This window comes from Sinohyriopsis cumingii, chromosome 17, assembly GCF_028554795.1.
Source record: "Sinohyriopsis cumingii isolate HCF-2022 chromosome 17, ASM2855479v2, whole genome shotgun sequence".
Classification (NCBI taxonomy): Eukaryota; Metazoa; Mollusca; class Bivalvia; order Unionida; family Unionidae; genus Sinohyriopsis; species Sinohyriopsis cumingii.
The window spans coordinates 69,127,648-69,141,512 of NC_142977.1; the positions used below are offsets into that span (position 1 = coordinate 69,127,648).

Sequence of the window (13,865 nt, forward strand, 5' to 3'; positions counted from 1 at the left end):
AGTGGGGTGGGGTGGCGAGTGGCCTAAGTCGCTCGTCTTCAGATCACTAACATCAAACCTCTACTCTCGTTGGTTCAAGTCTCGCCTTGGAAAACGTAGGTACGTGAGAAATCTTCCAGGTACCTTCCTGTTGGTCGGTATTTCTTCCCGTCATTGATTGTTTTCCTCTACCAAATATGCTAGCCGCCATGTATGTGCTAAAAAACGGCCTTAAAAATCCAAAATACAAAATCCAAACCAACCTTGGATACATTTCTTACAAGAATCTGCTCTTTGGTTATTTGGTAGCGAGTTCTATAACAATGTTACATCTGAAATTAAACTAATTTAATCATACTAAATTGTCTTTGAATTGATGTATCTTCCATATTAACACACCTTAAAATTATTTATTGAGGTTATTGTTAGGAATGATCGGCCTGGTGTCATGATAATGCGATTGGGTGGGACATCATGCTACATGTCTGCGGCATGATGCCCCAGTGCTAGACATCACTATAAACTGTCGCACTGCAGACATCGTAGCGATATGACTGAAAAATTGTTAAAGCTACGTTAAAAATACACACACACACACAATGAGTTTAATTATTCAAAGACCCTGCATGAATGGAGGACCAACCCGAATGAAATCTTGAAGGCCTATACAACCAAACGATTAATCTTAATCGACACACTCAAGGCCATTGCCACATTAGCACGATCGAGACTACGGGCACATCAACACCTTTAATATCAGAATTTATTTGGAAAACTAATAGATTTCAATTCAAACTACTACTGTCGTTCTGAGCTGGAGTCTCGACTCAGCCAATATGGGTATTTGAGACATCCTTCCAGTAGCTTTCCATGAGTCGGTGGTTGTTCCCGGCTTCTTCCTCCACCAAATTTACTGGTCACCATTTTTATTCTGTCATGCAAATATCGTTAAACCAACGCAACCACTCAAGTCAGATTTATAATGACATTAAATATTTTAGTTTAAATTTAACTGTATATTTTTAGATGTACGAGTCAACTCTTTGTATCAAACTGTAATAAGACGATGCATTGCTGTTACTACAATTACCATTCGGATGAGCATAATCTCTGTATTAAAGATTATTAAGAAAATGTATCGCTATGATTGCTACCATTACTAGAGGGATAAGTAAAAACTGTGTTAAGGATCAATAAGAGAATGTGTTGTAACTTTTGCTCTTTGTGTCATTACTAGGGAAATGAGTCAGATCTATGAGCCCAACAGCAAGAATATGTGTCAAATATATGGGTCAAACAATGGGAAGATGAGTTAAATCTATGGGTCGAACAACAGGAAGATGAGTTCAATCTATGTGTCAAACAACAGGAAGATGAGTTAAATCTATGGGTCAAATAACAGTAAAAAAAAGTCAAGAATATGGATCTAGCAGCAAGACGAAGAGTCAAATCAATGGGTCAAACAACAGGAAGATGAGTGAAATGCATGGGTCAAACAACAGGAAGATGAGTGAAATGCATGGGTCAAACAACAGGAAGATGGGTGAAATGCATGGGTCAAACAACAGGAAGATGAGTGAAATGCATGGGTCAAACACCAGGAAGATGAGTGAAATGCATGGGTCAAACAACAGGAAGATGAGTGAAATGCATGGGTCAAACAACAGGAAGATGAGTCAAATGCATGGGTCAAACACCAGGAAGATGAGTCAAATGCATGGGTCAAACACCAGGAAGATGAGTCAAATGCATGGGTCAAACACCAGGAAGATGAGTCAGCTAAATGGGTCAAGTATCATGAATACGAATCAAATTGTGTAAAACAGCAGAAAGATAATTCAGTTAAGTAAATTCAATTTTAAGTGTATAAACCTAGTATACGATATTGACCTAAAAGACGTATACAAAACAGGGACACTTTTTGTATACTCCTTGACACGTTTTCGTTTTATTTCTTATAATTGATTATAACAGCGATTCGAACATTGATTCGAACGTTATGTTTCTGTTTTGTTATTTAAAGAAATGATATTTATTATTCTTTTCCGGCTTTCAAGATATTTTTTAACATCCTCGCTTTAAAAAAGGAAATACTGTCAACATGTTTTAAAAAGTTATAGTTTCTTCTTATTCTTCCTGGTTTAATTTCTACACACCTTCACTTAAAGAAAGGATTGTATATGTATATTGTTAAAATCTTAATTTATATCTTTGGTTGGTGCTTTTTATTGTTCTTTTTATGTTATTGTTTCTCTCTTTCTCATTTATTTTGCATTTTATTTCTCGACTGTTTACGAGAGAGAGAGAGAGAGAGAGAGAAGAATGTTATATTTTTTATATGTATCAAAATTTAGGTATTTCAGGTATATATGAAACAGATGGTTCTGTTTTAAACCTTGCTGAAAATTCTTGAGCTCGTAGATTGTAAGCTACACATTAATGCGTACCTTTTACGTTATGAGAAACTGACAAATTTAGAAACTTTAAAAACAATGGACAAAGCAGACATTCAAATAACGGAAAACGGTTGGGTTTCGGAAAAGCGTACGGATGTGATGGATTGCATTAGGAAAAAAGTGTCAGATAGTTTACTTACATGATACATATTTTACTGAAGATAAAATATTATATGTATCAGAGCTCAATGGGATTTTTAATATTTTTTTGTAAGGGGAACGGTGTTATTGTTATAGGAATAATTCATGAGAAGTTTTTATTTTATTTTATTTTATTTTATTTATTTTAACGCGATAAAACAGATTGTAAAAAGGATCCCGTTGGTAATTTTATTGTATTAGATATAAAAATGGATGAAAAGTATTTCTGTCTAATTAATTTTGAATGAGGCAAATAATGATTATAAAGACATCTTTACAACCACCACCACCACCACCACAACAACAACAACAACAATAATAATAATAATAATAATAATAATAATAATAAATAACAGTTATGCAAATTTTTAAATTATCATTGGTGGCAAATTGAATTTGTTAAAGATATTGAACTAACGGTATATAAAATAATCCTAATGCTAGGAATTTGTTGCATATGAAAAATGTCTTTGCACTTCTTGAACGCGTTTATTGAATTTCTACAATTCCTTTCCCCCATTAAAATATTTAGGCATTAATGTAATATTATCAAAGATTGGTCAAATCTATAACTTGATTAAATCTTATATAGCTTACTGCACAGAATTTATTTATTCTCTCCTCAAATATGGATCTAGAACTCTAAATGGGGCACCAAGGTCAACTATATAGTTCATACCCAAGGTCAAATATATAGTTCATATCCAAGGTCAAATATATAGTTCATACCCAAGGATACATTCTTACAGAGCCACAGACAATGTAGAACAACTAGATCAAAATTCGGGGGGACAACAACTGAAGGAGGGACCAACGCCGAAGAGAAGACTTTTTTTTTTGTTGGTTCTAATTCATAGGGGCCTGACCATTTTTTGTTTAAGTATCATAACAAAATTTGATTAGAATTGTTCTGTATCTATATTTTAAAGTGTTTTTAGATAGTGCGTCTCATTATTTCCTAATCCTGGCGAGAGTATATATATATATATATATATATATATATATATATATATATATATATATATATATATATATATATATAATAAATGAAACATATTATTTAATTTTTCGGTTTGCAGATGGTATTGCTATAGTTCTTGATGGATGTTTCAATTATGTTAAATATTCCACTGATGTAATAAATTTGTGGGGAAAGACAATCTGTCTATCTATCTATCTATCCGTCCGTCTGTCTATATATCTATCTAACGTCTGTCTGTCTCTCTCTTTGTGCGCAATGATTTCGGACCTGAAAGTAAATATTGTTAAGACAAAAACAGTCTTGACAGAAAGAGTGTATCACAGTGCAGTAACATTTCATCACATATTAAAATTGCAGTGGGTCATTTACGTTTATGGGCATATGTCGACTTAATAAAACAGGTACAAATACAATTTGAAAGTTAATGAAATCATTAGGTGTTGGGCAAAGCAAACCCTAACACCGGTTGGGAAAAATAAGTTTTAAAACCGTATTTATTCCCAAATTAAACCATTTGCAAGAGAAGAACATAATAAATGACATAAATTATGAAAAGCAAAAGAGAGTAAAACCCAAAATGTTTTGTAAAATTTGAACTATAGTTTATTTATCTAAAATAGAAAGTGAAAAATTAAAAGTAACTCAGAACATGGTGAATGAAATCCTAAATGGTCATAAAGTTCTATTTCAAGTTGAAAAGTATTCCAAATGGGTTTCGGTGGAATTCCGAGCAAAGTTCAGTGTATTGTGCTGATGTGCCAACAGTCTTGATGCATCACAATGATTAATAAGTTAATTTAAGACAATAAAAAAAAACAGCGACTAAATCCTTAAATCTGTGCATTTTGTAATTCCAAGGAATACTTCAAATATACAATCCTCTCGACTGAATTGAATACAACTTTTTGATTCCACTATCACGGATGTTTATGGTAGACTCATTCATATATATATATATATATATATATATATATATATATATATATATATATATATATATATATATATATATATATATATATACACAATAAGATGTAATACAGAACCGAATGAGAATCGACTTTTCATTCTAGATTATCCAACTTTGTCAACAAAGTCAGTGACTATATATAGCAGCTAGCCTGGCTATTCACAATAACCCCTGATCTGATATCGAATCTCATCAACACGTAAACTTCAATTCTGAAACTATAAACTACATATGTATTTACTAAAATTATCTCATCCTAAAGTACAAACCCACAGCCATATAGAAAAGTAGTATTTAAGATGTTATTTACTGAATGAACCATTTTTTTGCCGTATCATTCCGACTGCTTACAGTCATTATGTACAAAGCATACATCTTTAAAACTTAATACATGCACAAATGCCGCACCTTTGTTTATACCCATTCGAAATTCATCCTCACAATATATGTGAAAGTTTTTATTTTGTTTAGAAATTATTTTCAACTCACATAAAATTGTGAAACAAAGTGTCAAGAACGTTTTCATTTTATTGTCGGCCTGTCTGCCAGTTGAATATTCTAAAGTGTCTGAAGTAACAAAGAAACAAACCAAACAACAAAACAAAACAAAATATAATTATAATGGTTTCAGTATCGTGTTATAGATAGAATTATACCGATTGCTTCCTTGTTTGCATGCAGCATATGCTATGATACTGAAAAATGTACTTTTTGTATTGGTCCTCCCAAAACAATATAGAATTTGACTTGGGAATGCAATATGTATTTTCTACTGGATTAGATACTTAATACTTTCGCTACAGAGAACAGTTTTGCTGCCAGTTGTCAATCTCCACTCCCCTCCCCAATATAATTTTTGCAAAGAATTGACCACGTGACAGTAAGGTAACTGTGAAATGCAGTCAAAATTTCACCTCTCCCTCGCACCGCCACTGGATATACAGTACCAAATTACTCCCAAAACTAAGCAGATTTATTTTCAGATATTGATGTAGAATCATTATTAACCTTTCTGATTTTTCTTCTTGGCAAATATTATTTATCCTCTCAAAATTGAAAGATACATATTTATATGAAATGGCCTTACCTATTACTACAATAGCTATTATATGTTCGAAAAATATAATGAAGTCAAATCGAACAGGAATGAAAAGTTTGATTACAATTTGGGAATAGTGGGAATTATTACTACTTCCCAATATTAGTTGACTTTTGTATCGTATTCTATGCAAGGAATGTTCACAATTGTGGTATTAGATGCAATATAAAGGGGGCACTATCAATGTATGCAGTTTCGGATTATCCATAAGGCAAAGCGGGCAACGTGCTCAGTCCCCCCCCCCCCCCCGGCTCAAGGGTCATTGTATATTATTGTCTGATTTCACAGGCAGTGTTGTTAATAGTACTGTAACCATATCTATGCACAAGACAGGATAGCTATGGGCTCCTGGCTGTCCTTAGGGCCCCCAAAGGCCTTAATCCGTCCTTGAATGTATGATATTTAAATGGCAAATATAGAGATTCAAGTATTGACTAATACATAAATAGCAACACACTCTCTTTCATTATAATTATTATTATTATTGTTGTTGTTGTTGTTTTGTATATGTACCAACCATTATTTGAATTGCTCTCACCATAGCCGTGACGTCATAACAATTTATGCGGATCAGTTTCAAATACGTTGATATCATCTGATAACGAGGTTATAGAAAGTTCAGACCGCTACAAGTTTATGTATTTTACCAACAGTCGTGTTAGATAATATGTTTAATTCCAAATATGAAGAACAACCCTAGGAATCTGTTGCTGACGTGTTTGATCACTCGAGAAAATGATAGCAAAATGGCATTCACCTTACAGTAAAAAAAAAAGTTATTGTCAATATGCATAGTTATTTCCATCGATCTCGTCGATCTGATCGCACCTTCAATTCAGATTACTCTCACTCAATGGATTTCGATATTACCCTTTCGTCACTGATTTACCTTGCACGTTTGATTTATTGATTTGTTGGATTATAGTGTATGTGCCACTGTCATTGCACGTCATCAAACACTCAGTCTTAATTATTCCTTTAAACTCGATTACTTCAACTGTCCCGATACTTGATGACGATTATTCTTACTGGATAGGATTACAGCTGCTCTATCTAGCTCGATCTGCTTTATTCCTCTTCCTTTACCGCAGATACTCCAAATTATCTCTATTACCCATATTACACCATACTTAAACTGGCTTTCCCGCGCTTGATATGAATTACTTCAACTTGATTTCGATTATTCAAACCATGTTTTGGTACACATCCGTAAACCTTAATAGCTAACAACGACATGACCTTCCCCCCCCCAAAAAAAAATATGCAGCGCCCCTGTCTACGATTTTAAACAGGTGAATCGAGTTTCAACAAACGAAGTATCTGGAATAATATGCATATATAACTGTGCACCTAGCCACCCCGCGATGAAATAAATCATCTATAAATCAACGATGAAATAAATCATTAAAAACCCGGATCAACTCCTTTCAGTCGTCAATAGTCTTGGTGAAGATGCTGTACATTACGTGCTCTTCGTAAGTATGAACTGTATAATTATTTCTTTAATTTAACTCGATTTTCAAATAGTGATTACAAATGCATTTCTTTCAAAAGCTATATCATGTGTAACACACTGAGATTTAATTAAATATGTTTCAAGTTGATAAATTATGGAAAAATACAATAAAAATGAAATATAGTTAAATTTTGTGTGGTATTTCCGCCATTTTCCTTCATGCTTTATCGTCAATACGGATTTGAAATAAAAGTACGGATAACTTTTCCTGTTGTAAAGTGTGCGTAGTCACAGCAAAAAAAAAAAAAGATTGCTATTATTAGTATTATTATTATGTTGTAGTTGTTATTGTTGTTGCTGTTTAAGCAGAAAGACAATTTTCATAATTTTCAACTGGGAACTTTTGAACTACCTATCCCCCCCAGTTGTGAATTTCCAACTGTTCAGCTCTGTTCAGATGTACGTATATATTCATGTATGTTTGTGTGCGTATGTACGAGTTTAGTGGCACGTCATGACAATCATGACTATCTGGTGTCGATTAAACGTTTATTTTATAAATGTAAAGGTGAAATTTGGAAAAAGTTGCAACAAAAAGGAACTTAGGGAAATAAACCATTCCAAGTAAGTGTAAACATGTAACTCTACAGAAGTAAAGTAAACGTATTTAAGAAGTATGCGTGTAAAGAAAATAATGTAAAAAACAAACAGTTTTACATTCTGTAAATATAAAATGTTGCCCCACCATAAGCTACATATGACAAATACATTTACACAGAAAGATAATCGGATAAGTGCAAAACAGTTTGGATCATTTAGTACAGTAAATGAATGAGCAACAAGATGCCATAAAAGGACATGGAGACAATTTGCTATTTAATTATTTAATTTGTAAAGGTCAAATTACATTCAAACTGTTCTGGGGATTTGGCCATTTAGTGTTAAAACAAATACACGTACAGATCCATCCAATGTCTAGTCTGTATATTTATTAGTTGTTCAATTGTCGAAAAACGTAGAGATTATATATATAATCTTAACTACGTCGCAGGAAGAAGGGAGTTCATTTAGTCACACTATGTATGTATTGAATCTCGGACGCGCAATGCCGCGCCAAGCAGTCTCGCCTCTAAAATCAACCAATCAATGTAGAGATAATCATTTACGACAAAAATATTATAGTTACCAAAAAAATGAAAATCTACAAATTCCATATTAATTTATTGAAAATGTAATAGAATAAGTTGAAATAATTTTTTTAATTAGCTGTTATAATTTAATTGCAGAGACATTTGATACGGAAGTATCTTGGACCAATCAAATAAAGCCCTGCATTCCTTCGAAGAACAACCACCGCCATAGCTGAGCTGAAGAGAAACGGAAAAGGGAAAATCTAGTAAATGGATGCACAATCAGCTTTTGCAGACGCAGTAGCACGTGCTAGACAGGTTAAAATATGATAATGCTGACAATGTTTGGTATTTCACTTGGTATAATTAGTTTTTGTACGAAATTTTAAGTCACAAAGTTTGCGGGTCAGCCAGGGTTGAACAGAAAACCACGCGGTCCCAGGTCTGCTTGGTTGAATTCACAGCGTACGAACGCAATTCAAAATTTTTATTTAAAAATCATATTGTATAATTAATTATAATACTATTACAAAGTTAGTATACTTTCTTAGTACCATTTTCGTCATTGTCTAGATCTTTTGCACTACCCTTTTGTTACGTTATGTGTCCCCCCCCCATCCTTTTCGACAAATCTTGATTCACGTGGCCTGGTTAACACTAGAGGGACACGAAATGTAAGGTCTCAAGAAAATAGAGGCACGAAATGTTATAGCATCATATGGGTACTAGTTGTAAGGTTTTAAGAACACGGGGGTACAAAGTGAAGGTTTTAAGAACATGGCAGAAAGGGTAAGGCTTTAAAGATATGGCGATGGGGGGGGGATAGTCCTTCAATGTAAGACGTAGCACATGTTGGTTTTGTTTTAGTGCTATGTCTTGCTTTCTAAATAACGGCCTTGTATAGTGTGTTCGATGTCGTTGACATTGGAATGAGTAGTCAAAGCTTCAGGAATACCTCACACATTTGACAGCATATATCGACACTCTTCTATTAATTTATGTGTAATTAATATACTTAATATTTCAATTTAACCCAATTTCAGCATTCCCGGTTTTCATCACTTACGAGTCAACTAAAATGTAGGCCAATGAAACTGGAAAACAGGTCCATTTCATTTGTGAGAATTTGAATTTGTTAGAGAAAAGATGTCATAGTAAAGTCTGACTAAAACATTATGACTCGACTTTGTAGAAAAGCGCCGTTATTTTAGTTACCAGTTGTGAGATATTCCTGAAAATTTGACTTTCGTTACGATGTTAGTCTACATCAAAACACGCTACACAGCACAGTTAGTTAGGCAGTAAGACCCTGACACCAGAAAACTAATATCAGCATTTAAGGTCTTGCACGTAGGACTGGGGGGACTTAATGTAAGGTTTTAATACCATATCTCTACAAATGTTGATGGTGAGGTCCTGCATTGATCTGGTGCTGATGGTTTTTATGGATAGTTTTCTCCAAAACACTGCAGTTTGTAGCCATGCCAAGCGCACAGTTAATTCACCATATTAACTGGAAGGCGATGGAAGCAGGGAATGCAGAATCAGTTTAATTTGAATTATGTTTCTTTAATGAAATGAATAAAATATATTAATATTAAAGAATAAGTTTAGATGGCTTCGTTTCGTTCAAGATTGTTATCATCCTTTTAACCAAATTCATTATTCCTGGATTATATCGTATTCCAGTCAATTCGAATGTAGGCCAACGATTAAACCATTATGACTTTAACTTCTACAAAAAATTGATAAGGACTGCCAAGTGTACGAGATATTTTTGAAAATTCAACTTACAATTCCATTGTTAATTGACGTCGGAACACCTACATAGTGCTTAATCAGATATCAAGGACGATGTCTTACATTGTAGGACTAGGTTCTTATAACAGTTTTGCCTTTTTCTGTACATGTCATTTATAGATAGATTTAATAATAAATTTTTTTTTTTTATGGTTGTATAATTGTCTTTCATGGAAGATTTTTTTTTATGCTTTAAAATCTTTACGCAACTCGTCCATAATTTCATTAAATAGCAACCAGTCATTTTTCTGATGTTGAAATAAGTTTAAGTTTAGTTTTGGAACATCAGTTGTGGAAAGGTTAACATCGTCATCAGCTGTTAGAAAATTCAAATGTGGCAGACAGTGTAAACATGAGATTCAAATGTTTTACAAATTCAAGGCTTGTTGTGTCTGGCTTATAAACATTTCTGATATATAAATTTGGTAGCAAAATAAATCTTGGAATATGAAGATTTTGATGATATATGCATAGCTGCCAACCCTCACGAATTTGGTGTGAATTTCACGACTTTTTCAGTGGTTCACGAATTCACACCGTAAGCCAAAAATTCACAAATTTTCCAATCCTCAATTATTTTAAATCTTTAATAAAATAACCGATTTCCTGTTTAGCGCTAGTCGTGATATTCGCATTTGCCGAAATGATCCGGTACTGCTGGTCATGATATTAGTAGATCTACAGCCGATTAGTACAGTTGGCCCGGTCGCAAGCATTTTAGCCTATCTTAATCTATAAGAGTAGTTTTACAAATGCTTTTGAGAGAAACTGGGGCCTAACCGGAAATTTGCTCCGCGTATGCGTCAAAACACTGATTTGAGTTAACCATTCAGCATCACATGTAAGATCTTGAAAATGTCTTCACCACCAAGGAAAAAAAAATGTATTACTCAAAAAGTGAAGTTTAATTTGGAATATATCAAAAATTGGCAGTGCATCCTGCCATTAAACATTGATATTCATTCATGCTTTTTGCAATCAGTGTGCCATCGCAGAGACGATGTGAGAAAGAATATCGGTTGCAAAAAACGCGTAGAAGTTGGGAAAATTAAGAATTCGCAGATTTCAGCTCTGGAATATTTTAAACCATTGGCGGAAGACCTGCAGGCTACCAACGATGGAGCATTATGTGTGAGTTTTCTTGTCGAACACAATCTACCTTTATCAGCTGGGGACCATGCTAAACATTTGTTCTGACAAATATTCCCGGACTCGAAAATCGCTTCAAAATTTTCCTGTGGAAGAACCAAAAATGCTGCAGCTCCTGTGCATTCCTCACAGCAACAATAACAGCGAAAGAGTATTTTCTTTAGTTAGGAAAAATAAGATAGACTTTAGCTGCAGAAAATTTGTCAGCAATTTTTGTACCCAAGATCAACCAGCAGGCAAGAAGTCAGAACTGTTTAGAAAACAAATTTACGATCAAGCAGTTGAGGAAGTTCAAGTCTGCCACAGTATCATGTCTTGATAAATAAATATTTCTGCATATATGTAGTGTTTTATTTTTATTTTGCGAACTTGATATAGTGTAGTATTGACGGTCGGAGTGGATGGAGTGGTCAGAGTGGATGGAGTTATTGTCATGGTATTTTTCATGAATTCATGTCCAAATTCACAACTTTTTATCCGTATTTTTACTAATTGTGAGCCTGGAAGGTTGGCAACTATGTATATGATGCATTTATTTAAATTGCCAAACTTTGTGTAGAAATATCATAGGAACGTGTTAATCCATTTACCGAATTGTTTACATCTCTGAAGTTTTAATAAACTTCATTTTGTAACAATGAAGAGAGGTGTCATGCTTGGTGCTTATTTCCAATGACGCACTAAATCTGTTACTTTCGTTGATTATAAAGTAATAATTTCAATAATATAGCATCAAATGTGAAAAGAAAGCATGCCCATTATAGATAATTTTATTAGCTTTTACATTATATAAAATGTGTTGCGGTCAGATGACATGCATTGATGCTGCAGTGAAAATTCTACACTTGGTCGACAGTTTCATCAGATTTCCAAGTAAACTGTTATCTTGTCCATGTTAGACTGGGGTTGCTACATTGAAGCTGTGTGAGAAACCATAGCTGACCCTTTTTGGTCTCTTGATGTACTGGATCATTTTCTGCATCTGGACATCTAAATATCCATATTTGATAAGTAGTATTAAAAATATCTTGGTGTTATTGTGCTAATTCACTCCATTTTAGAGAGTGAAGAATCTAACCCAGTCATTTAAACAGATCAGGACTTTCTTAAATTGCAACCATGTGATACGAGGTAAGGGCCATTTAACTCTGTGTCTAGTTTTGAATGGGTGGTGCTATGAAAGCCAGCTAAAAATCCCTGATGTTTACTGTTGGCATCAAAATGTGCCTCCACGTAGATGGTGTACATGCATCCAAGCAATTGTGAAATGGACAGTGGTGTTGCCATAATCACATTTCTTGGTCCCATATTGAGCCTGTTGCCACATGAAGGCGGAGTTTTTACTGCATACATATTATAGCCATACTTCAAGCTTTGAACAAGATTGAAACCTAGAATATTTTTTTACATCAGCCTTTCAGATTCCTTTTTCACATTGAAAGCTTTGCATGTCTTAAATTTGAGGAACTGCTGATATCCCAGATTTTAGAGAAACTTTACATTCTCATCCAGATGGGGGGGAATGTACTGTTAGGTGCCTAGTCACATTGGCAAGGGTCAGGGACAGTTAAAGCAGCCCCTGCAATCATCGAATGGAAGTTCCCGTAAATTGAATATTGTGTAACTTAAAATATTTGTCACATTTGGAAAAATATGTGGAATGAAAACAACACAACCAAACCTATGTCATGAAAACCACATTAGTTTAATGAAATCCCACTTACAGAACAGAGACGAGGTTTATTGTGCTGATCACTGTGTGTGCATGGTGAGATGACGAGTCTGATACGTACTGCTTGGAGTAACTATTCAAGGATGTACTACCAGAGATAATCTTGGGATTTTTAAATAACAGTTTATACAATAAGTTTTTTAAGTTTTAAAGCAAGATCTTTTTGATGCAAGTTAAAAAAATTTGATCACATACTTCAGACTTGATTTTAAAAAAAAGTATGTTCAAGTTCACAGTGATGGAAGAAAGATAGACCACAGTTAATGACAGATTGCCATTTGGGTTTCAGGATTCTCTTAAACAAAATATGTAGTTTGTAGTGAAACCAATTTAAAAAACCAGGACAATAAAACTTTTTGTTAACATATATTTTAATACAGTACTACCTGTTTGTATCAACATCCTTGGGCCCCTGAGGTAATATTGTTGCCAAAAATGGATCTGTTTCGGGTGGGGCCTGTGAAGTTTGTCTGCAAGAGTTGATTTGTATTTAGTAGGAGAAAGTAATGGAAATTTTGATTAAATGAAGAGAAAATCTGTGTCACGTACTCACTTTTATTTGAGAACTTGTATTTATGTTACCATTATAGTACATGATATGTTAATCACAGTATGTGAAAAAAAGCTAGCTACCCTAATTTTAAAAAATTTTTGTGTGCCTCCTGTTCAATACGGCATATGCATATGAAAATTTCATGTATTTTCCCAGTCTGTTTAAAAAAAAATAAGCACATGAAAAAAAATTCCTTGTTTGATCCATAACCTATTTTCAACAAACACATTCTTGCTAAAGATACTGTCTCCAGTGGCACATGGCCAGGCTTGGGTTCATTTACCTTTGTCAGTTACAATTACAGTTACAATTAAAATATCCTTGCATATGTCAGTTACAACTGCAATATCATGACTTCGGTTATGATCACATTTCATTATATTAATGATGTTAAATTACAGTTGGAAAATACAGGGTA

The 13,865-nt window shown here is 33.8% G+C and overlaps 1 protein-coding gene across 4 annotated transcripts in view; it reads left to right on the plus strand.

Moving 5' to 3' along the window:
• Window positions 1-8,394: 8,394 nt before the first annotated feature.
• LOC149779183 (far upstream element-binding protein 3-like) overlaps window positions 8,395-13,865 on the plus strand; it is a 50,427-nt gene continuing 44,956 nt past the window's right edge. For all 4 annotated transcript variants that reach the window (XM_089939752.1, XM_089939754.1, XM_089939753.1 and 1 more), the window contains exon 1: window positions 8,395-8,531. In XM_089939752.1, the coding sequence (XP_089795878.1) occupies window positions 8,484-8,531 (48 nt within the window). In that variant the 5' untranslated portion in view covers window positions 8,395-8,483. The remainder of the gene's footprint in view (window positions 8,532-13,865) is intronic.